General features: G+C 38.0%; 1 protein-coding gene across 1 annotated transcript in view; it reads left to right on the top strand.

Annotated features, from left to right (window-relative positions):
• Positions 1-22,304, top strand: part of gcn1 (GCN1 activator of EIF2AK4) — a 62,559-nt gene that overhangs the window by 7,153 nt on the left and 33,102 nt on the right. The window contains exons 8-31 of the mRNA XM_084087899.1: positions 2,217-2,285; positions 2,372-2,480; positions 3,777-3,851; positions 3,933-4,061; positions 5,525-5,575; positions 6,641-6,739; positions 7,463-7,636; positions 7,733-7,885; positions 8,630-8,722; positions 9,166-9,241; positions 10,535-10,694; positions 11,311-11,500; positions 11,582-11,706; positions 12,396-12,574; positions 12,683-12,776; positions 13,301-13,414; positions 14,672-14,870; positions 16,149-16,298; positions 16,443-16,624; positions 18,480-18,560; positions 18,634-18,777; positions 19,867-19,991; positions 21,186-21,375; positions 21,651-21,721. Of these exons, the coding sequence (XP_083944025.1) occupies positions 2,217-2,285; positions 2,372-2,480; positions 3,777-3,851; positions 3,933-4,061; positions 5,525-5,575; positions 6,641-6,739; positions 7,463-7,636; positions 7,733-7,885; positions 8,630-8,722; positions 9,166-9,241; positions 10,535-10,694; positions 11,311-11,500; positions 11,582-11,706; positions 12,396-12,574; positions 12,683-12,776; positions 13,301-13,414; positions 14,672-14,870; positions 16,149-16,298; positions 16,443-16,624; positions 18,480-18,560; positions 18,634-18,777; positions 19,867-19,991; positions 21,186-21,375; positions 21,651-21,721 (3,032 nt within the window). The remainder of the gene's footprint in view (positions 1-2,216; positions 2,286-2,371; positions 2,481-3,776; positions 3,852-3,932; positions 4,062-5,524; positions 5,576-6,640; positions 6,740-7,462; positions 7,637-7,732; positions 7,886-8,629; positions 8,723-9,165; positions 9,242-10,534; positions 10,695-11,310; positions 11,501-11,581; positions 11,707-12,395; positions 12,575-12,682; positions 12,777-13,300; positions 13,415-14,671; positions 14,871-16,148; positions 16,299-16,442; positions 16,625-18,479; positions 18,561-18,633; positions 18,778-19,866; positions 19,992-21,185; positions 21,376-21,650; positions 21,722-22,304) is intronic.

Here is a 22,304-nt window from a genome sequence, read left to right as displayed (position 1 = left end):
GAGTCGCGCGATGGCACGTGCGTCATCACTTCGTCACACCCCTTACTGCATTGGTCCTGGCTTTTGTTCACACAGGGCGTGTTCCGGGACTGATCCCGGCAATGTTACTGGGTCCCCATCCCAGCATCGATCCCGGGATGTGTTTTTGTTCACACAGAAGGCACTCTAGCAATTTTACGGCAATTTCCCAGGATCAACGCGCTGTGTGAAAGAGGCTTAGAAGAGACTTAGTCGACCAAATGTTTATTATTTGGTTAGTCACAGAAAAAAACTCCACAAAAAGTGGCGAAGTCACGCAGTCCGTGACAGACAGATCGTTAACATGGCTGGTCCATGTGTCGGGCAGGAGATACAAATATTCGTCTATCATTCACCGACCTCAAATATGGCTTATCATTTGAAACATGTTAGTAGTAGCCTAACGTTAACCTCTTTACAATAAAATATTTTTAATTTTACATATAATTTTTGGTCATACAGATAAGAGTAATACATACAATCATAAAACTGTAAAGGGTTTTATTTGTAAACTGTAAACTTTTATTTGTCACAACAACAAAACTCCTGCTTTTGTAAATAAACGCTCTCTGCATCTCGGTCTCCGAGAACAACTTTAATGAAGCATTTCACAAAAATGAACCAAAACACATACTCATACAAGTATATAATTGCCTCACACAGGCATACTCTATATGTCTATAGAAAGCTTGAAGTGTCTACTTTTAAACGAACCAATTCAAATTCGAAAAGAAATATTCTCTGATTATGTAATCTGTATGAAACGTGCATTTCTCGCGTCCATTACACTGTGGAGATCAGCAGCCGAAACTGACTCAGAAAACACTAGTTTACAAATAATTTTTTTAACGTCTCTTTGCTGTTTTTCGGACTCGTTCATAATAATTAGTTTTTACTTTTACCGGTACTGTTTTGAATATCAATCCTGCTAAACACTTTCTTTATTCCACTTCGCTCATGTTAAAGGGTTAGTTCACCCAAAAATGAAAATTCTGTCAGTAATTACTCACCCTCATGTTGTTCCAACCGCGTAAGACCTCCGAAACTTGCTGGCCCAGAAAAGTTATTAAAGAGATCGTTAATATAGTGACTACAGTGGCTCAATCTTAAGTATATCAAGCGACGAAAATACTTTTTGTGCGCAAAAACAAACAAAAATAATGACTTTATTCCACTATTCATTTCCTTCTCTCTGGGCCTCTAGTTGGTTCTCGTAGTGTTTTTGCGCTGCGCGTCTGTGTTACACGTCACCACGTAGGCTCACTATTGGCCGACGCTGGTCATGTGTGTGATGCGTGATGACGTGTAACACAGACGCGCAGCGCAAAAACACTACGAGGCCCAGAGAGAAGGAAATGAATAGTGGAATAAAGTCGTTATTTTTGTTTGTTTTTGCGCACAAAAAGTATTTTCGTCGCTTGATATACTTAAGATTGAGCCACTGTAGTCACTTGGACTATATTAACGATCTCTTTAATAATTTTTCTGGGCCAGCAAGTTTCGGTCACCTAGCAGCCTATGGAGAAGTGATCCAGCACTCAGATTTCATCAAAAATATCTTAATTTATGTTCCGAAGATGAACGAAGGTCTTACGCGGTTGGAACAACATGAGGGTGAGTAATTACTGACAGAATTTTCATTTTTGGGTGAACTAACCCTTTAATATTGAAATATTCACCAAGGAACATGCAGGTAAGATGATGTAACATTAGAACAGCCTCTTCTATCTGTACCATTTTGACTTCTTTACTCACTGTTTTGCTATTATTCTCATGCACTGACTCGTTCACTAAGTTGAACAGCCAGTCAGAGTTCTCTCTCTCACCGACCGCGATTCAACATGTCGAGTCGGACGAAAAAAAGCCGACGAGGACCAATTTCAGCCGACTGTGTGGAACCGTGTGGAACACACTGAGAAAACTTAGTCGGCCGACCATCGGCTTGGTGTGTCCGGGGCTTAAATGTTGAGCAGCAAGCTCATTGGCTGCATGCGGTAATGATGCGATTGCTCTCAGATTGCATGTAAAGGTCCTATCAACCTGCGCCCTCTAGAGTTTCATGACGGAACTAGATTTTATTTCAGTCAGTAGCCAAGGCATCATTTTAAAAGTTTTAAGTTTTCTTTTATTTAATTAAACAACAACTATTTTTAATAATTGTACTTTTATTTAATAAAATCAACACTTTTCTGTTTTAGGCGGCTTTCTTGGACCTGTACATGAAGACGGTCCTCATGAGTAAGACCAGACCGCATCCGCACATACTGGTGAGAATCTGTGTCGTGACTTTGTTGAGTCAATACTCTTTGCAGTGTCGAGATCATAAAACCTAAAACTGAATGTGTGTTTTCAGGAGAAGAGCGCCTCGATGCTTCGTCACATGTCTCACTCTGAGTTTAAGGAGCAACTGCTGCCCACGTTACAGAAAGCTCTGCTGCGCAGCCCCGAGAACTCCATTCAGAGTGAGTGAGACGCCACGGCTATCACACACTATTCATTAGCACACAGATGCATCATGATATCATCATTACTGCTAAGAACAAATGTGACCCTGGATCACGTCACCAGTCTCGAGTCGCACGGGTATATTTGTGGCAATAGCCAACAATACATTGTATGGGTCAAAATTATTGATTTTTCTTTTATGACAAAAATCATTAGGATATTAAGTAAAGATCATGTTCCATGAAGATATTAAGTGAATTTCCTACCGTAAATATATAAAAAATGTATTTTTGTGAGTGAATGCAGCACAATCGCCAACATAAATTAACAACTTTAAAGGCGATTTTCTCAATGTTTCGATTTTTTTGCACCCTCAGATTCCAGATTTTCAATAGTTGTATCTCAGCCAAATATTGTCATATCATAACAAAACCATACATCAATGTAAAGCTTATTTATTCAGCTTTCAGATGATGTATAAATCTCAATTTTGAAAAATTGACCCTTGTGACTGATTTTGTGGTCCAGGGTCACAAATGATTGATATAATGTTACTGTCAGTGTCACTTTAGTACAATTGAAATACTATTATAGTTTTTATTCAAATTTTGAAATAGAATTTATTTTAATATTTATTAATCTGGTAATGTTAATAGAAAAAATACAACTCTTCATTGTTAGTTCAGGTTCATTAAATAATATGAACAGACACAACTTTTGATTTTTATTATGAATTAGTAAATGTTCAAATTAGAATTATTTTTTATATTAACTAACGTAGTTAACTAATTAAGTTAAAAACATTTTTTGTCTATATATGTGTTTTTTATTAATATTTATTTCAGCTTTAGTTATTTTAATACAAGTGAAACTAAATAAAAATAAGTGTGTCATATGTATTTATATATATATATATATATATATATATATATGCCGTAATAATATTATTTCAGTTAATGTTTATTTTATTTAAACAACGAAAATGTTTTGTATGGTTATATTTGAGTTAAATATAATAACCCTGGTTAGTTTTAACTATTAAAAGGACAAATATAACAAAATTATATAGTTAAAAAAAAAGAAGTATTTCTGCCAGTCCATTGATAAGTGCTTTTGTTTATAGAAATGCTCACAAGAAACATATAGATAGTGTATTAGTTTCAATTGCAGGAATTGTTTTTTTTTTTTTTTTTACGTTTTTTGGAAACCTCTTGTCTACCAAGCATGAACAAGATATTACTTATTACTATACTGATTGTTAATTTCTGAATAATTCTGAATATGTCCATCTCTGTTGTTGGTCTTTCCTCCAGCGATCTCCTCCATGTTGGCGTCTCTCACACTTGACCTGAGTCAGTATGCGCTGGACATCGGGAAGGGCATCTCCAGTGAGTCGTCGTCAGTATGATCGAGAGGTTGGTCTGAGGCGTCACATGCAGGTTTAATGTGTGTGTGTGTGTGTGTTTCAGGTCAGCTGAAGGCCAATAACCCAGAGCTCATGGACCAGGCGGTGACGGCCCTTCAGAATCTGGTCCAACAGTGCAGCGACCCGAGCGCCGTCCAGGACCTCGTCAAACACCTCTTCGCCATCCTCGGAGGTCAGTAAGGTCAAGGTTTCAACGGTCATGTACTCTTAAAATTATGATTTTTATGAATGGAAAATTCATAGAAATAATCTTTAAAAAATCATTCACATTTTAATAGTGACTGTATACACTACCAGTCAAACGTTTTCAAATAATTAAGATCTTTTTCATGTTTTTGAGCTGAATTTTCAGCATCATTACTCCAGTCTTCAGTGTCACATGATCCTTCAGAAATCATTCTAATATGATGAATTGATGCTCAAGAAACATTTCTGATTATTATCCATGTTTAAAACAGTTTTGCTGCTTCATATTTTTGTGGAAACTTTACAAAAATACACAATTCAAAAGGTACGGTTAAGTAAAATACTACTACATACTAAAACAAATTAAATAATACTTTTATTAGTCAAGGATGCATTAAATTTATCAAAAGTGACAGTAAAGACCATTATAATGTTACAAAAGATTCTATTTCAAATAAAATGTTCATTTGAACTTTCTATTCATCAAAGAATCCTGACAATAATGTATTAAAGTTTCCACCAAAATATTAAGCAACAAAAACTGCTTTTAACATGATAATAATAATAGGAACCATTATTAATAATTAATAAAAAATAACATGGAAAACCACACCACAAGTTTGACCCAACTTTATGCATGTTTTGTAAGATTCCCCTCTCTGTTAAACATATTTTATTAGATTGTCCTGGACTTAATACAAGTAGAATGCTCTTTTATGAAGTAACCTCACTTAAGGACTTATTTAGTAAGATTATGCCTGAAAAGGTTTTGGAATTTTTTTATCATATGTTAATTTAAAAAATCTTGTATAATATAACTTGCTGTTTTTGTTTGTTTGGTTTTTATTGTATTTATATGATATTTGTATTTTTGTAATTTAATTTGTGCCATGAAAATAGCTTTGAATGCTGACATAGCACTAAATAAAACAATCTGAATCTGGAAAACCACGCCAGTAATCTCAGTATAATATGAATGAATGAATGAGGCATTTATATAGCGCTTTCATATGTACTACTGTACACCCAAAGCGCTTTACAATCATATCAGGGGATCTCTCCTCAATCACCACCAGTGTGCAGCATCCACTTGGATGATGTGACGGCAGCCACAGTACAACGGCGCCAGTGCGCTCACCACACACCAGCTATAGGTGGAGAGAGGAGAGAGAGTGATAGAGCCAATTCAATGTAAGGGGATTATTAGGAGGCCATGATTGGTAAGGGCCAATGTGGAATGTGGCCAGGACACCGGGGTTACACCCCTACTCTTTACGAGAAATGCCATGGGATTTTTAATGACCACAGAGAGTCAGGACCTCGGTTTTACGTCTCATCCGAAGGACGCTCATTATCCAGTAATCATTACACATCATCTCACACACATCACCAGATCCTGCTCACTTTGAAAAGCAGGATATTCCTAATTGTTCATGTTGTTTTGCACAGGTTCAGAGGGGAAGCTGACTGTTGTGGCCCAGAAGATGAGCGTTCTCTCGGGTGAATATCTGTCCATCTCGTATGCTCATTACGCAATGGTTTCTTTTCTAATAGCTAATCTTGAAATAAAGTATCTTTTGATCACTGCTTATTTCCATTCAGAGGTGGACAGTAACAAAGTACATTTACTTGAGTACTGTACTTAAGTACACTTTTTGAGTATCTGTACTTTACTTGAGTATTATCTTTTCTGGAAACTTTTTACTTTAACTTCACTACATTTGAAAGACAAATATCGTACTTTTTACTCCACTACATTTCTGTCAAGGTCCTTGAGTAGAAAGTAGTAACGTCAGTCGGGATGATTTTGGTTTGGAAATGAAAGTCGGGTTGACGTCAAAACCCGACGTCAGATTTATGTCAGAACCCGACGTCGGACAGACGTTGGATTTTGGTTGGAAATGAAAGTCGGGTTGACGTCAAAGCCAAAAAACTAAGCCAAGGGCACTATTTGAGGGAACAGCCATTTGGGTGTTCGAAACCATTGTAGACGTTATTGAGTGACTTATTCAATCTCATATTCAATCCCACTACTGGAACTGTGTTCTAGAAATAAATGTGATATTGATATGAGGGTAGGAAGGCAGGCATAGATTCAGAGGCATAAGGTACTGTAAGTATTACATTCAACAATGCAACAATAATAAAACAATGCATTGACATTTACTTTTTACTTTTGATACTTAAGTACTTTTAAAAACGAGTACTTCTGTACTTTTACTTAAGTAAGAATCGGTCTTTACAACTTTTACTTGTAACGGAGTAATATTTGACCAGTAGTATCTGTACTTTCACTCAAGTAAGGAAGTTGTGTACTTTGTCCACCTCTGTTTCCATCAGGAAACCTACAGACATCTTTGACCCCTGTGCTTGTGTCTAGCGTCTTTAGCGTCAAGTTAAAGGAAGTTCAACTTTTAAAAAACATGTTTTGTGTTTTAAAACACACGCTTTGTTTAAAAGAAATTGCCCTTTCCAGTTTATCTCCCAAATCTCATTCTCACTTCTGCATGAATATGTGAGTCTTTTAGTAACGCATTAAGCTTCATTTATGTGTTCTTGAAACAGGAATCAGAAGTTGCAGTCATCACGCCGTCTCTGGCACTTCCTCTCAGTCTCTGAGCTCCAGTGTGGCTGTGATGTTCATTCCATACCTGCAACAGGAAGGTGAGAAACCTACGGCTTTTAATTACATTAAAAAGTAACTTTTTCAATAAACTTAAACTTTTTTCATACTGGTTTAAACACTAAACATCCATATAAGTATGAGAGCATTTCGACTACTTTCATAAACTGGGGTTAGTGAGTTGATGTAACACTAATAATGAATTCAATTATTATTATTATTATTATAAATTAATATTATCTAAATATAGCACTTAAAAAAATTTAAGTTTACTTGTCGTGACCATTAACTGACGCCTGAGAACTGTAAACATGCGAATTCATTGCTAAATCTTTGAATAGTGTTATTTTAGTATCACTTATATACTATTACAGTTTTTATTAAGTTTAAATTAGTCATTTTTATTAGTTTTTTAAATGCTAAACTAAATGAAATGAGAAATGTTTCTATGGCAACTAGCTGTAATAAAAATAAGTTTAAGTTCTTTTTACCTTCCTTGATTTAGTTGTTAGGGGTTAGTTGTTATTTAGTTGTATATTTTATTTTAAGTATCCAATATGTTTTTTTATGTTTTTTATGGTCTTGCACTTCTACCCAATTTGTTAATACCAAATGACTAAATATGAATTTTTAACTTTGTTTTGTTGCAAATTGGTCTTAAACTTGTAATTTAATTCACGCTAAACAATCTTAAAAGGTCTTATATTTCTTAAACATGCATAAAAGCCTAATATCTGCTGATTGTTGTATTTGTGTGTTTATAGTCCATGAGGGGACGCTGGTACATGCGGCGTCTGTGTTATCTCAGTGGACGGGCCGTTTGACGGTGAACGTACCTTCAGAGTTGAGGGAATGGTTTAAAAAAGCCTTCGGCCTCAAGACGTCCACGTCCCTCGTGCGTCAGGCGTATCTCCAGGCCATGATCGGGGCTTTCAAAGGTCAGGCGGACTGCTGGGATGTTTCACATGGGTTCATACTCACATGCTGATGTTTTGTCAAAATAAACAGCGTCTGTGTGTCTTCATTCTGTTCAGGGGACACTCTCAGTCAGGCTGTTGACTTCCTACCTCTCCTCATCCAGACTGTGGAGAAAGCTGCTGCCCAGAATACCCAGCATGCACTGCTGTCTGAGGCCGTGACCGCCTCTGTGCTGCTCTGTCGGCTGTCTGTGCTCGACTCTGTGTCTGGTGAGCGTTCACACTGGCTATTTTTCCATCCACCTATTTTTATGCACATTTTGGGATATTGCATAAAAACACTGGAATGAAATGCCATAAACTCTAAAAATGCACGTAAAAAACTAATGCACTCAATTGAGGCGGATACATTTTTTATCCGATAAGAAGACATAAGCTTAAACTATGATGGAAACACGTTTACTGAATAAATCCATTGATGCGGAACAAAAAACTCATGTGACTTTGCCTCAACAGAGGATTGGTTGCATAACTGGACTTTACTAGCAGACCAATCGTATCACAGCATCTCAAACGTTGGTTTGGCGGCTCTGAAACCACTTTGAGACAAAGTCTGTCATCAGAATGATTCGGTTTAATTCCCTTCACAAGCATCTCGCATGATTGCGTTCCCAAACACCAGCATCCGAACGCAAGAGAACGACAGTGTTTATTGCGTTTATCGCTCTGAAACGCAAGTCATTTATAATGAAGGAAAAAAGAGCTTCAGTGGCTTCCCCGGTTGCAGCAACTTCCATTTTTATGACATATGTTTTGCACCAACTTCCCAGGAAGTTACGATTATGTTCTCTTGAACACATGGGATGGAAATGCTGCTTTATTCGCAAATGTTCTTTGCGATATTCCAATTTTGCACCCAATTTAAACTCGCAACTTTGGATGTAAACATATCTACATATCTGTCGACCTCCGGTGTCTAATGCTGGTGATTATCATGTTCTTCTGTGTCTTTAGAAGCGAAGCTGATGTCTTTCTGGAACCTGATACTGGATGAAAAGAAGCCTCTGTTCACCACTGAGAAGTTCCTCTCTCAGGCCAGTGAAGAAGGTCAGAAACGCTCCATTTATCAAACTTATTCAGGATTTCATTGATGTGGCTCAGAGGAATATATATTTTGCCTTAAGCGGTTAGACGAAGAAGGCCATATTATGCTTTTTACAAAGTCTTTTGAGCTCTACTAGAATAGATTTTCATGCTTGAATGTTCAAAAAACACATTATTTTCCCCATATTCTCCATTGTTCTCATCTCTTCCCAGTCTGTCAGTAACGCTCAGAGCTGTTTCTCCCAAAAGCATCGCCTTAGTTGATCATAGAGACCATTGGTGGCAATTGTTCTACGATCAACTTAGGCTTTTATTCTATTTCAGCTTCATTTTTTATTAATGACAAATATTTTTTTAACAGTTTTAGTTAACAGTAACAACACTGATCAGTAAATCTGATGAAGATCACACACTCACACACACACACCTGTGTTCTGTACCCACAGCTCTGTGCACCATCCTGCTGCTGTGTGAAAGACTGTTCCTGGATCAGCCACAAAGACTCAACAACAGCAAGTCTCAGTGAGTCACTACTATTTTTCCCTGAAATGTTTTGTGTAGAATTTAATTATTCGTTGAATTGGCAGAGGGAAAATCTCAGTAGGAAGTAAATATTTTAAGTTAAATATTGACAAATTGTTGTTAAGCCCTGACTTAAAATATCAAGATTTTATTTCTACCCAGTTTACTATTTAAGGATTTAATATGGATTTTTAACTTTTGTTGCAAAATTGGTTTTAAATTCATAATTTAATTGACATCAAAAGATCTTAAAAGGTCTTGCATTTCATTTTTTTTTTTTTTTTCAGTTTTAATGTATCAAGTTAAACTTAATGAAATGAGAAATGTTTCCATGAAATTAGCATTTCTACCCAATTTGTTAATACCCAATGACTAAATATGAATTTTGACCTTTGTTTTGTTGCAAATTGGTCTTAAACTTGTAATTTAATTCACGTTAAACAATCTTAAAAGGTCTTATATTCTTTAAACATGCATAAAAGCCTAATATCTGCTGATTGTTGTATTTGTGTTTATAGTCCATGAGGGGACGCTGGTACATGCGGCGTCTGTGTTATCTCAGTGGACGGGCCGTTTTAATTCTATTTCCTGTGTTCAATTTTTACGTTTTAGTTTTTTGTTGCTGAAAATGTAAACAAACATCTAAACTAAGCATTTGTAAATCATTTCAATTTCGTAATGATAAAGAATATTCGGTCAGAAACCTTTAAGGCAACTCTAGGATCATTAAAAGTGGGCTATGATATGCAAAATAAAGCCTAATGCGATCTTGTATCACCCTAAAAGTGTTTATTTAGGGATTTGATCGGCTGACTCTACCTTAGCCACTTGTTACACGACTACTAAACAAATTACTTAACAAATGCATGTGAAATTTTCATTTGCTTGATTTGTTTACCTCATTACGTAAAAAATATTGACTGTTCATTTCTTACAGGATTTATTAATATTTTAAATTAGTTTTTAATTATTATATAATTTTTAGTTTTAGTAATTTAGTAATTGACCCCAAAGCAACTTTGACATCTCTGAAATTATGCTAATTGTATTTATTAGAAGAATTCATAAGCATGCACATCTTGTGTTACAGTGTTTTCATATGCCTGTACACATTATTATCCACTCAGTGATGTCAGGGGGTATTTTGAGCCGACAAAAGCATTGCTGAAATTTGCTGATAACAGGGTCAAGAAAGTAAATGGGGTGACTTTTGGCATTCAACAATAGTGCAAAAACTCTTCATAAGCATCTGTGAGCGATCATGTGACTCAAACCCGTGTCTGCCGTCCTCAGGATGTATCATCAGGCCACAGTTATGGCGCTGCTGTCCCGACAGTGGTGTGTGCGTAAACATGCTAAGCAGACCGTGAAGAAGCTCCTGTCCTCGCTGGGCGGATCCAGCCTGGCCCACGGCCTTCTGGGAGAACTGCGTGTCATTATTAACAAACACAAGGTGAGGGATGAAGAGGAGTTGAACGCTTAGGCTACTTTGCACTAACATCAGTGTTTCCCACACATAGACTAATTCTTGGCGGTGCGCCTCAGAATTAACACCGGCCGCCACATATTGCGTTTCATTATTCTTTTTTCTTTTTTTTACGCTATTTAAAACACATTCGTTCAGCTGCATTTCCTTTCCCTGCTCTCCCTCCGTCTCTCTGTCACTCGAGATCATCCGAGATCAACAAAATATTTTATATTCTGAATACAATGTTGTCAGTGTGTTAATGTTGGAGTCCCGACCCGACCCTTAGCAAACAAGCGATTGCGCCTTCAATCTAAGTTAACTAACGTTAGTCGCAAGTTTGCGGTAAAATGCAGTTGGGTTGTCGAGGTCAAAACACTATATAAGCTGTTATGTCATTCTTAGGGTGTTAAATGTGTGGATTTTGGGTTGGGTGTGTGGATTTTTTTAGTAATATTTAATATAATAAAGTTCTGTGTAACGAATTATTAACGAAGGAATTATTTTGATTCTTCCCCCACCACCACCACCACAAATTGCTTTCTAATCTGTGGGAAACACTAACGTGTTTTGAATCTGCTAATTTTTCCGTCTCTTGAATCAGATTCTGCCGTCAGATGCTCTTTATATGGAGACGGGTGAGCTGACTGAGATGGGACGCTCGTATGTTGCTCCGCGGATCCTGCTGGACGCTCTGAGGGTTATCTGCTCGGCGGCGGCCCAGTGGAACGACCTGCCAGAGACTGAGAAACTGGCCCTGGATATTCTCATCGTTACCCATCATCCCTCCATCGGTCCGTCTCTCACCCAGTGGATTTGATTGCATCCGTACAGGAATATCCCAATAGCTTTTAATCACGCTCTTTCTTTTTCAGTGGCCGTCAGGTCCGAGTTGTGGCCTTCTCTGCTGTCCACTATGAAGATGGACGCTGCTGATTTCATCGACAAACACCTGGAGAAGATTCTACCTCGCCTGCTAGAAGCCAACACAGACAACCAGGTGCGTTTAAAGTCGGCATGAGAAGTTGCGATAGTCTTTTCTTCCCTATTGTGACGTATATATTCAAGTGAAACGGATTCTGGAACAAGAACAATTGTAGGGCGGGGCTTGATTTTGTCCTTGTGGTTTGCTATTGGTGGATCTCATGTGAGTGACAGGTTGCCCCGCCCTCGTCATCAGAGATGAGAAGAGATGTCACTGCAAGAGGGAGGGGAAGTTTTTCTGATTCAAGATTACGAAAAAAGAATGATGTGCACGGATAAATATTTTATAATAAATACTGCAAAAATAGTATTGTCTATTTTGATTTCATTGTGACTGTAATTTTGCATTGATATAGTAGGACACACACATTGATATAGTAGGGCATGCATTTAATATTAAAATCTGTTGACAGACTTATCAATAGATAATGCCCATTTTCAGATTTTCCCCCCCAAAAATAAATAAATCAAATATTGTGTAAAATTTATAATGAGTATAATAATTTAATTGCAGCCTTTTTATATACATCTTATTTGATAAATATTGTGTATATACTGTATTTTCGATCAAATGCAGTTTTAAGAGACTTCATTCAAAAACATCAAACTATTTTAATTATTGCACTGATATAATAGGACACATTTAAGATTCAGGTCAGATGTTTGCTGGATTTATGGTTGTCGTGTCTCTCTCTCTCGCTGTAGGCTGTTCAGAATGCTGTCGGTTCTCTATCACTTCTGTCTCCAACTAAACTGCTGCCACGTGTCATGGATCACGTGACCCAGCGCTTGTCCAATCATGCGATGATCCAGGTGACGCGTCAGGAATATGCAATCATGCGAACGCCAGAGGGAGAACTTTATGATAAGAGCATCATTATGAGGTAAAGCGAACTGAATCAGTCCAGATGGAATGAATGAACTTCATTTTTTGAGGTATTGAATGAATAAGAATCACATGGTTCTGTAAACACTGCTATTGTTTTTGGCAGTGCGCAGCAGGAGAGCACAAAGAAAGGCAACATGAAAAGAGAGAACAAGGCTTATTCCTTCAAAGAGCAGATCATTGAAATGGAGCTTCAAGAGGTGAGAGAGAAATACTGCAAACAATCCGCCGGAATATTAAAGGGAACAAGTTGTTTTGGACTGTGTGTTCTAGTGTGCATACTGAATAGTTACTGTACACTGTTTAGTCAAATACTATTTACAGTATGCAACAATAAATATTTCCAACTGAAATGCAGAACATTCTCATCTCAGTGCATTACCTGTTTAATTTAGTTGTTATGTTGAAGATAAACAGTTATTTTGCAAATTTATAATAGTGCAAGTTTATAATAGTGTTTAATTATATATATATATATATATATATATATAATAAAATTTTAGTGATGGTGGTGATCATTTTATGTACATCTTATTTCCTGTTAAATATTTTATTATATATTGGCTATTCTTTTAGATCAGCATTAGCCATTACCATTAAAATGTCTTAACTTTTGTTTGACCAAATAATGAAGTCTAGACATTTAAAATCATAGCCAATATAGCATCCTGTTCTGTTTTATACCGCACATTTGATTGAGCCTCCCCTTGTGTTTGTCCTTCAGGAGATAAAGAAGAAGAAAGGCATCAAAGAGGAGATCCAGCTGTCCAGCAAACAGAAGGAGATGATGCAGAACCAGCTGGAGAAAGAGTCCAGCATCCGCAAGAGATTGCAGGAGGTGAGAGGTCATACCCGAGACACATCATCAGCGTGAACAAACCAATTGTTAAGTTTAAAGGGTTAGTTCACCCAAATATGAGAATTCTGTCAGTAATTACTCGCCCTCATGTTGTTCCAACCCCGTAAGACTTTCGTTCATCTTCGTAACACAAATTAAGATATTTTTGATTAAATCTGAGAGCTGTCTCACTCCTCCATAGACTTCTAGGTAATCCATATCTGCCAGCCCAGAAAAGTTAGTAAAGACATCGTTAAAATAGTCCAAGCGACGAGAATACTTTTGGTGCGAAAAAACCCCCTAAAATAATGACTTTATTCAACTATTCATTTTCTTCTGTGTTCCTCTGAGTGAGTTCTGGGTTGTACGTCAGAACGCAGGCTCACTATTGGCTGACGCTGGTCATGTGTGTGATGCGTGTGATGCTGGCCAATAGTGAGCCTACGTTCTGATGTCCAACCCAGAAGTGCTGCGCTGTTACACTATGTGAACTCACTCAGAGAAACACACAGAAGGAAATGAAGAGTTGAATAAAGTCGTTATTTTTGTTTGTTTTTTGCGCACAAAAAGTATTCTCGTCGCTTGATAAACTTAAGGTTGAGCCACTGTAGTCACTTGGACTATTTTAAACTTTGTCTTTACTAACTTTTCTGGGATGGTAGATATCGATTACAGAGAAGCCTATGGAGGAGTGAGACAGCTCTCAGATTTAATAAAAAATATCTTAATTTGTGTTCTGAAGATGAACGAAAGTCTTACGGGGTTGGAACAACATGAGGGAGAGTAATTACTGACAGAACTTTCATATTTGGGTGAACTAACCCTTTAAAGGAGAACTCTGGTCAATTTTAACATTGAGCTCACATTGGCTGGGCACTTGTAATGACACATCAAGGATGTTAAGAGGCTAAAAGCAGGTTTAAAACTTGCCCCATTGAAGTCAACAGGGTGCAAATTTTAAAAAGAGGATAACATGGTGTAGGCAACACCGATTTTTGTCGTTGTTCTCTGTATTGACAGCACTGCAAATTTACAAAAAAATGGAGTTCTCCTTTAAGACATTAAAAAATGTGTTCATGCACCTGTATACCTCTGTGTTAAATATTGTTTAAGATTACACATGACAGTTTACAGAAAGGAAAAAGGGGGGACTCCTTTTGTGAAATATGGTGTACATGAATAAACAGGTGATCAATTAACTTTTGAAGTGTGTCTTAAGTGTAACACCAGTGAGACGCGTCTCTCTTGTTCTCTCAGCTGGACGTGGAGCTGCAGTGTGTGATGGGTCTGTTAGAGGCGACTCTGGCCCGTCGTCCTCCTCTGATCTGGGTTCATCTTCCTGCGGTCGTGCAGGCTCTTCTTCCCCTCCTGCAGTCTCCTGTGGCCGCTCCACGCGTCAAACCCGTGTTCCTGCGCATCGGCGTCACTCTGATGCCTAAACACCTGCACTACTTGGGTAAGCCTTCCTTTTCCTATTTTCCTTGTTTTCATATATAAATGATTTATGTACGTTTTTGTGAATGCATGCATGTTTAACCCTATAAAACCATGGTTTCATGTTTGAAGCGCAAATTTCTAAGGCCTCTGGATTATAAGCGTGATCAAATCTGCTGAAAATCCTGTTGCTACTCCTACATGCCTTCTGTCGTCTGATTGATAGTTCATACTTTATTAGCAAGTAAAGGCCTTTTAGTATAATGGTAGTTCACGTTTCTTTTGCTGTGAAATCTTTAATGATTTTTGGGTAAAACTTTATTTTACAGTGTCCTTGTTACATGTTACGTGTACTTACCATATTAATAACAGTAAATTATGCATAATTACATGCAACTAACCCTCAACCAAACCCTAGTCCTACCCTAACCCTATAGTAAGTACATGTAGTTACTTAATATTACTCAGTACTTAAATATATAATTACACTGTGACAATGACACCTTAAAATAAAGTGTAACCGATTTTTGTTCAGTAGACTTAAGATTATCTTTAATATCGTTAGTAATATTTCAAGATAAACACTTACTGGACTGAAGCAACTGAGCATCTTGATTATCCATGCATCAGTCATGTTCAAATGTGAGTGTCAAATATGATCATCAGACTTTTGAGGAAGGTTTATTTGTTCATCTCTCAATCATCATTGTATTGCATTGCATTATATGTTTTGAAACTACAGAGACGGATCATAAAATATTTGATCTTAGTCATTTTCTTATCTTGATCTTATCTTACTAAGACATTATTGGCAGGTAGAGTGACAGCTGATATTAATATGCATTTTATGCAAGTATCTGCTATACTGTTATAAAGATATCACTGACTTACATTACAAGCATCAGAATTTCATCTTGTGTTTTGTTCAAATAAATATCAGCATTTGCACCAAATTGCTTATTTTTGCTTGGTTTGGGCCTCTTAATAAAATTGAGGTGTTTTTCCTCCTTGAGTTTAAGCTCCATATTCTCACTATATCAGACTATTTTAGTCATAAAAGCCTGATGCATCAAATACGATACGCAGAAACACGTATGCAAACTTTTATTCTGAAGGTTTGATAAACTCTTCGATTTTATCTAGAAAAGAAAGATTTTTCGGACTATTATTTCATATGTCAGGCTTTACAGGGTTAATTCTGTTCGTTCTGATTGTTTTAGCATGTGTGGATAACGGATGTCGTGCTTTTGCTTTCATGTGTGAATGTGGCTCAAATTTGTTTTTCTCTCTACATGTTTAGCGGTTCTCGTGGGTCATGTGACCTTGCGTCAGCTGAAGCCAGAGTGTGATTTGGATCCTGCTTGGGCTCAAGAAGATTTGAACACAGCGACGCAGCGCACCATCTTGCTGCTGCATACACACACGACACCTCAGAGAGACGCCAAAACCGGTGAATAACACACACACACATCCACATGCAGCAGAGGGGAGAAAATGGACATGAAAACCAAATTACAAAAGTCTTTTGGTGCAAGAAAGTGCAAAAAAATAATAAAAAGCTTCTGTAACTTGGCGAACCTCTCAATGATTGCAGGGTCAGAAGCGTCTGCCCTGCCAGCGCCGGCGTTCTCCTTCTGTTTCCCGCTTCTTCAGGCTGTGTTGAGTCAGAGCAGCGGATCCTCAGAGGACACCGAGCTCACGATGACCCGCGCGCTACAGGTCATCAACACACACGCTCAGCTGCGGGCGCATTCGGACGACACGGTCATAGACGAGGTACGGCTGGTTGCTTTGCCATTAATCTGTGGTTTTGATTTATTGATCCATCAACTTTGCATTAACTGAAGTCATTCAGGAATTTTTCAATTCAATTTCAGATTTGAAATCGATTCCTAAGTTCTGTGGGTTTGGTCAGATATTAAAAATGAGGAACAAATCGTGCCAGAAACTGACATGTAAATGTTCTTATACATAACTAATTAGCATGCAAGTGAATGCCATTCTTAAAGGGATGGTTCAGAGTAATTTCAACCTAGGGTCCTTTGCACCATGACCTCGAGCCAAACACCCCCCCCAGAAGCTTTTTTTCCCCTTGGTTGAACATTATTAAAGTTAGAGCTTATTTAGAGATATCAGCCGGATGGCTTATAGTGCAGGCGCTAATGGATCCAAGGCTGTATCTCGTAAATTACCCCACTAATAATGCCTGGAATGACACCAAACTTCTACAGTAGTACAAATAGGTTCTGTACTCATAAAACGAGGCATTGGAAAGTTTGTAAGTACATCAGGAGTTTATTTAAATAACACTTGCCTAAGGATGCATAAGGATGTAGTGTAACGACAAATTATTATTTTTTCCAAAGTGTTGACAACTTAGTGTTAACTAATAATTGTTGCAAACTGGTACTACCAACAAAATATTAGTGCATTCCTGGATCTTGGCGTCGTTACACTACATCCTTATGCATCGCTTTCTGCCAGGACTTTTACGGGCTTTTCCCAAATCACAGAAGTGACGTCGACGTCCGGGTTAGCGGTAGCATTAGCCGTCAGGCAAGTGTTATTTAAATAAACTCCTGATGTACTTACAAACTTTCCAATGCCTCGTTTTATGAGTACAGAACCTATTTGTACTACTGTAGAAGTTTGGTGTCATTCCAGGCATTATTAGTGGGGTAATTTACGAGATACAACCTTGGATCCATTAGCGCCTGCACTAAGCCATCCGGCTGATATCTCTAAATAAGCTCTAACTTTAATAATGTTCGACCAAGGGAAAAAAGCTTCTGGGGGGGAGTGACTCAAGGTCATGGTGCAAAGGACCCTAGGTTGATTTTACTCCAAACCATCCCTTTAAAGGCCGTTCACACCAAGGATGATACCGGTAACTATAGTGATAACGATAAAGATATAGTTCTAAAAATCGTTCTGATTATATAATGAATATCAGAGTCCACACCACAGCTATTACGATAACAGCACAGAGATACTGTGAATCTTTTGAATCACTTTCACGATTTTTTTCCAGCTGATGAACGATAAAAACATTGACAGCCAATCAGATTTCCTCCTGCTTTATGAGCCTGAGCATTAAAGCGACACACGACAAAACTGCAGCGCACTTATAAAAAACGGGACACTTTTGTCCGCTGGTGTGTGGACGCTAATATAGTTATCATTATAATTATTGATTTGAACAGGCCTTTAAAATCTTTTTTTCCCCTATCGTGACACACATCCAATTGAAACGGCTTCTGGAACAAGAACATTTTTTGATTTATTTGTCTGAATCGTTGTCATTTGCTACTGCTGCAATCTCATGTGATTTTCTGATGACTTTTTGTTTTTAATTAAGGGAATTAATAAATGGTTGACCACAATTAGGCGCGCTAGGATATGATGATATGAATTTTGTTGTGATATGAAATATTATATGAATTTAGTTTGAGTTTTGATTATGAATGTTTCATGTCAGTGGCTTATTCAGAATCTCCATCTCTGATTTGCAATTAATAAATTGTCATGCGTGCATATTTTGATATTTTCATGCATACATTGATTTGATGTGCATATGTTGATTCTGTCATGTCTAAGAGTTTATAATGAATGTGTCTTCCTGTTTGTCCAGACTGGCCCAGAGCTGCTGCCCAGAGTCAGTATGCTGCTGCTTTTGACCAAAGTGATCGGCACGTCCACCATTCGCCTTCAGGTAGAGCCTCGAATCAAGAGATACACACAGTATTTGAGGAGAGTTGTGTTGTGACAGTGTGTGTGTGTTGTAGGTGCTGGCATCAGACTGTCTGACGGCTCTGTGTACCAGCGCTGGAGGGCAGGAGGGATGTGCGCTCGCCGAACAGCCTGAGATCGACGTTCTGCTGGAGGCTTTACTGTCCTCGTGCTTCTCTGTCAGAGACGCTGCGCTCAGGGTCAGTACCTTTCTGATGTCATCTTGCCTTTGAACACGTTTGTATTGACAGTATTAGGGCTGCACAATTAAAGCGAAGGCTGCGATTATTTTATGCGCAGCTTGTCAGTGCACCACGGCTGATCGGTAGTAAATGCTCCTTCTGAACACCAGAGGGCGTCTCACACACACACAAACCACATATCCATCTGAACACCAGAGGGCGTCTCTCTCACACACACACACACCACATATCCATCTGAACACCAGAGGGCGTCTCACACACACACAAACCACATATCCATCTGAACACCAGAGGGCGTCTCTCTCACACACACACACACACACACACACACACACACACCACATATCCATCTGAACACCAGAGGGCGTCTCACACACACACAAACCACATATCCATCTGAACACCAGAGGGCGTCTCTCTCACACACACACACACACACACACACACACCACATATCCATCTGAACACCAGAGGGCGTCTCACACACACACAAACCACATATCCATCTGAACACCAGAGGGCGTCTCTCTCACACACACACACACACACACACACACACACACACACACCACATATCCATCTGAACACCAGAGGGCGTCTCACACACACATGCTAAATATGCCCCGCCGCAGAAGTACGATAACGCTGTATTTGAATAAACAGAAGACTGAAAAGCTTTGATTGATTAAACATGACTAATAAACACACGACTGCCGTTATTCTGTGTAAGAAGCACATCATCTCACAGAAGGATGAGCTCAACTGTCGTTATGAAGTGAGTTTGGAGTAAAAGCGTGTTATTAAATGTTGTCTTCTGTTGGACAAGAGGTTCATAAATGCTTCTCGTGTTTGTAAAGATGTTCTTTTTCAAGTGACTCAAACTCGCAGTGCTTTCAGACGGAGCAGCGTTTACAGAGCCGTTCATCAATGACAAATAATCACAGCCTTTGTGATTTCAAAATCACTATAAGCCAAAACGGTTTAAGTGCGATTACATAGAAATTGCGATTAATCGTGTAGCCCTACTTTGTATTGACAGTATACTATGAAGTGTTTGTAATTAAACCTGTGGACTGACTCTCGTAGGGTCTGCTGGAGATGGAGTTGGCGTTACCCACCGACAGCGCTGACGCCAGCGGTCTGAAGATGCTGAGGAGACTGTGGGTGGCCAAATTCGATGTGGAGGAGGAGGGCAGAGCTCTGGCAGAGAAGTGAGTCATGCAGTTTTAGCGTAGAGTCACTCTTTCACACTGCAGCCTGTGGCGCTGGTTCTAATCAGTTTCACATCAGAGTTTGGTTCGGGTTAAAGCTGTTTTCCAAACTCACTCCAGGGAATTACACTCAAGCTAATTTGAAAACGGGCTCTGGGAAATGGTTCGTCATGTGGACTCCAGTGCAGTTCACAGTTGTTAGGAAAGCCACCCGGGCTGTTCTATGGAAATGAACTGCTGTTTTATAGCCAACATTTCTCATTTGTGTAAAAAAAAAAAATGTTTTTTTTAAAAACATAATTTCTCCATCCTCAAATATTTAATTTTTAAAAAATGAAAATGCAGTTGGGTTGAATTAAAATGTAATAAATTGTCACAGTATTTTATTTTTATTTTATTTATCCAGGTGAAACTCATTGAGATTAAAATCTCTTTTACAAGTTTACAGTAAAATTAAAAAACAAAACAAACATATATATATATATATATATTTTGTATGCATTTGTGTTGAAATAAAATAAAATGACATCAAATCAAATAAGAAAAATACATTGTCACCAGCTAAAATCATGGACGTTTCTGAAGTTAAAAGGCATTTGCTTTAAAAAAAATAATAAAAAAAAAAAAATTGTCAAAAAAAAAAAAAAAAAAAATTTTTTCAGCAGGTAATTATAAATAAAAAAAAGTTTCTTCAGCTGAAATTGTGTACATTTCTAAAGTGAATGCATTAGTGTCAAAATACAATGAAATGATCACAAATCTACATCATTTCAGCTGACTAAATCCAGAAGAACTCTGCCAATGTCTCCGAGACGCTTGAAGAAACCGACGTCTTGTTGCCGCAGTTCTTCTGGATTTAGTCTGTCTCTGTTTCTTCTGTTTCTGACTCGATGATGGTGAGATCAGATCAGACCGGCTGTTGTCAGACTCCTTGTGCATACAAAAATCTCACTGGATTACTACAATTAATGGCAAAAGGAATGTTTGGAACTGATATTTCCTATTGACACACTACAGCAAAAGATATAAATAACTAAAACTAAGACTTTTGCACAATACTGTATATAAAATCCATTATTTCAGCAGCTTTACAATGATTTTTAAACACCTAATCCAGCAGTGAATCATTGATTATTGTTGAAACGCTCTGCAGTGGTGAGTGTTGCTCATGCTGTGTGTGTGTGTGTGTCTCAGACTCTGGCAGGCTCTGTGTCTGGATCTGGTCCCTGAACTCTGTCCGCTCCTGATCGAGGATGTGATCCACCACGAGGAGGCGGTGCGGTCGGCGGGCGCCGAGGCTTTGTCCAGCGCCGTCAGCCAGTACCAGGAGCAGTCGGCCACCGTTCTGGCCCAACTCACTGAGCTCTACCATCAGAAGCTCTACGTGAGTCTCTCACACTGGAGATTTAGGACCAGACATCAATATTTAATCAAGCCTTGTAGCGCTTAACTGAAATTCATCTGGGAAATTAAAGCCGTTGTGTTAAGTGTCATAAATCACTCAGACAGGCTTTTATAATTCTTTTTTTTTTTTTTATTCATTGCCCTAATATTTAAACTTGAATGGCCATCATTGTGAAGGCGAATCACTCTGGATTGTCGTTTGAATGGGACGGCTTTGAGTGATGCTCAGGGATTTGTGTGCGTTTTGTTGTTCAGAGACCTCCTCCGGTTCTGGACGCTCTGGGACGCATCATTTCTGAAGCTCCTCCAGACCAATGGGAGGCCAGGTAAGAGCATTTACATGATGGCTGTGGAGTTATTATAGATATTTACTTGGAAAACTTACTTAGAAAAAATGTCTGTCTATATATATATATATATATATATATATATATATATATATATATATATATATATATATATATATATATAATATAAAAAATATATATATATATTTATTTTTTTTCAGTTTTGTTTTTATTTTATTTTTAGTTTGTATTTATTTATGATGAATTTGAACAACATCTGTTGCAGTCTGTGACTATTTTTTATTTTATTTGTATTTTTTATGTAGTTTAGGTAGGTCATTTTTGATTTCATTCTTTAAATCATTAGATCAAGAAAAAGTTTACCGTATATACCCGACTATAAGACGACCCTGAATATAAGACGACCCCCCCATTTTCCAGACTTATTTTTGGGACAAAAAGAGATTTTTGTGGAAAAATTCTGGTTTTCAACAGAAAATAATTTTATTTGAAAATTGCTGTGATAATTCATTCTCTCTCTTCCAGCACGCGCGCGCACCTTTCTCTCTCTCTCTCGCTCTGCGTCTCGCGCGCACCTCTCTCTCTCTCGCTCGCTCTGCGT

Source organism: Abramis brama (assembly GCF_963993115.1).
Source record: "Abramis brama genome assembly, chromosome: 16".
NCBI lineage: Eukaryota > Metazoa > Chordata > Actinopteri > Cypriniformes > Leuciscidae > Abramis > Abramis brama.
Note: the sequence above shows the minus strand (reverse complement) of the source record. Positions and strands in the feature narration are given on the sequence as shown.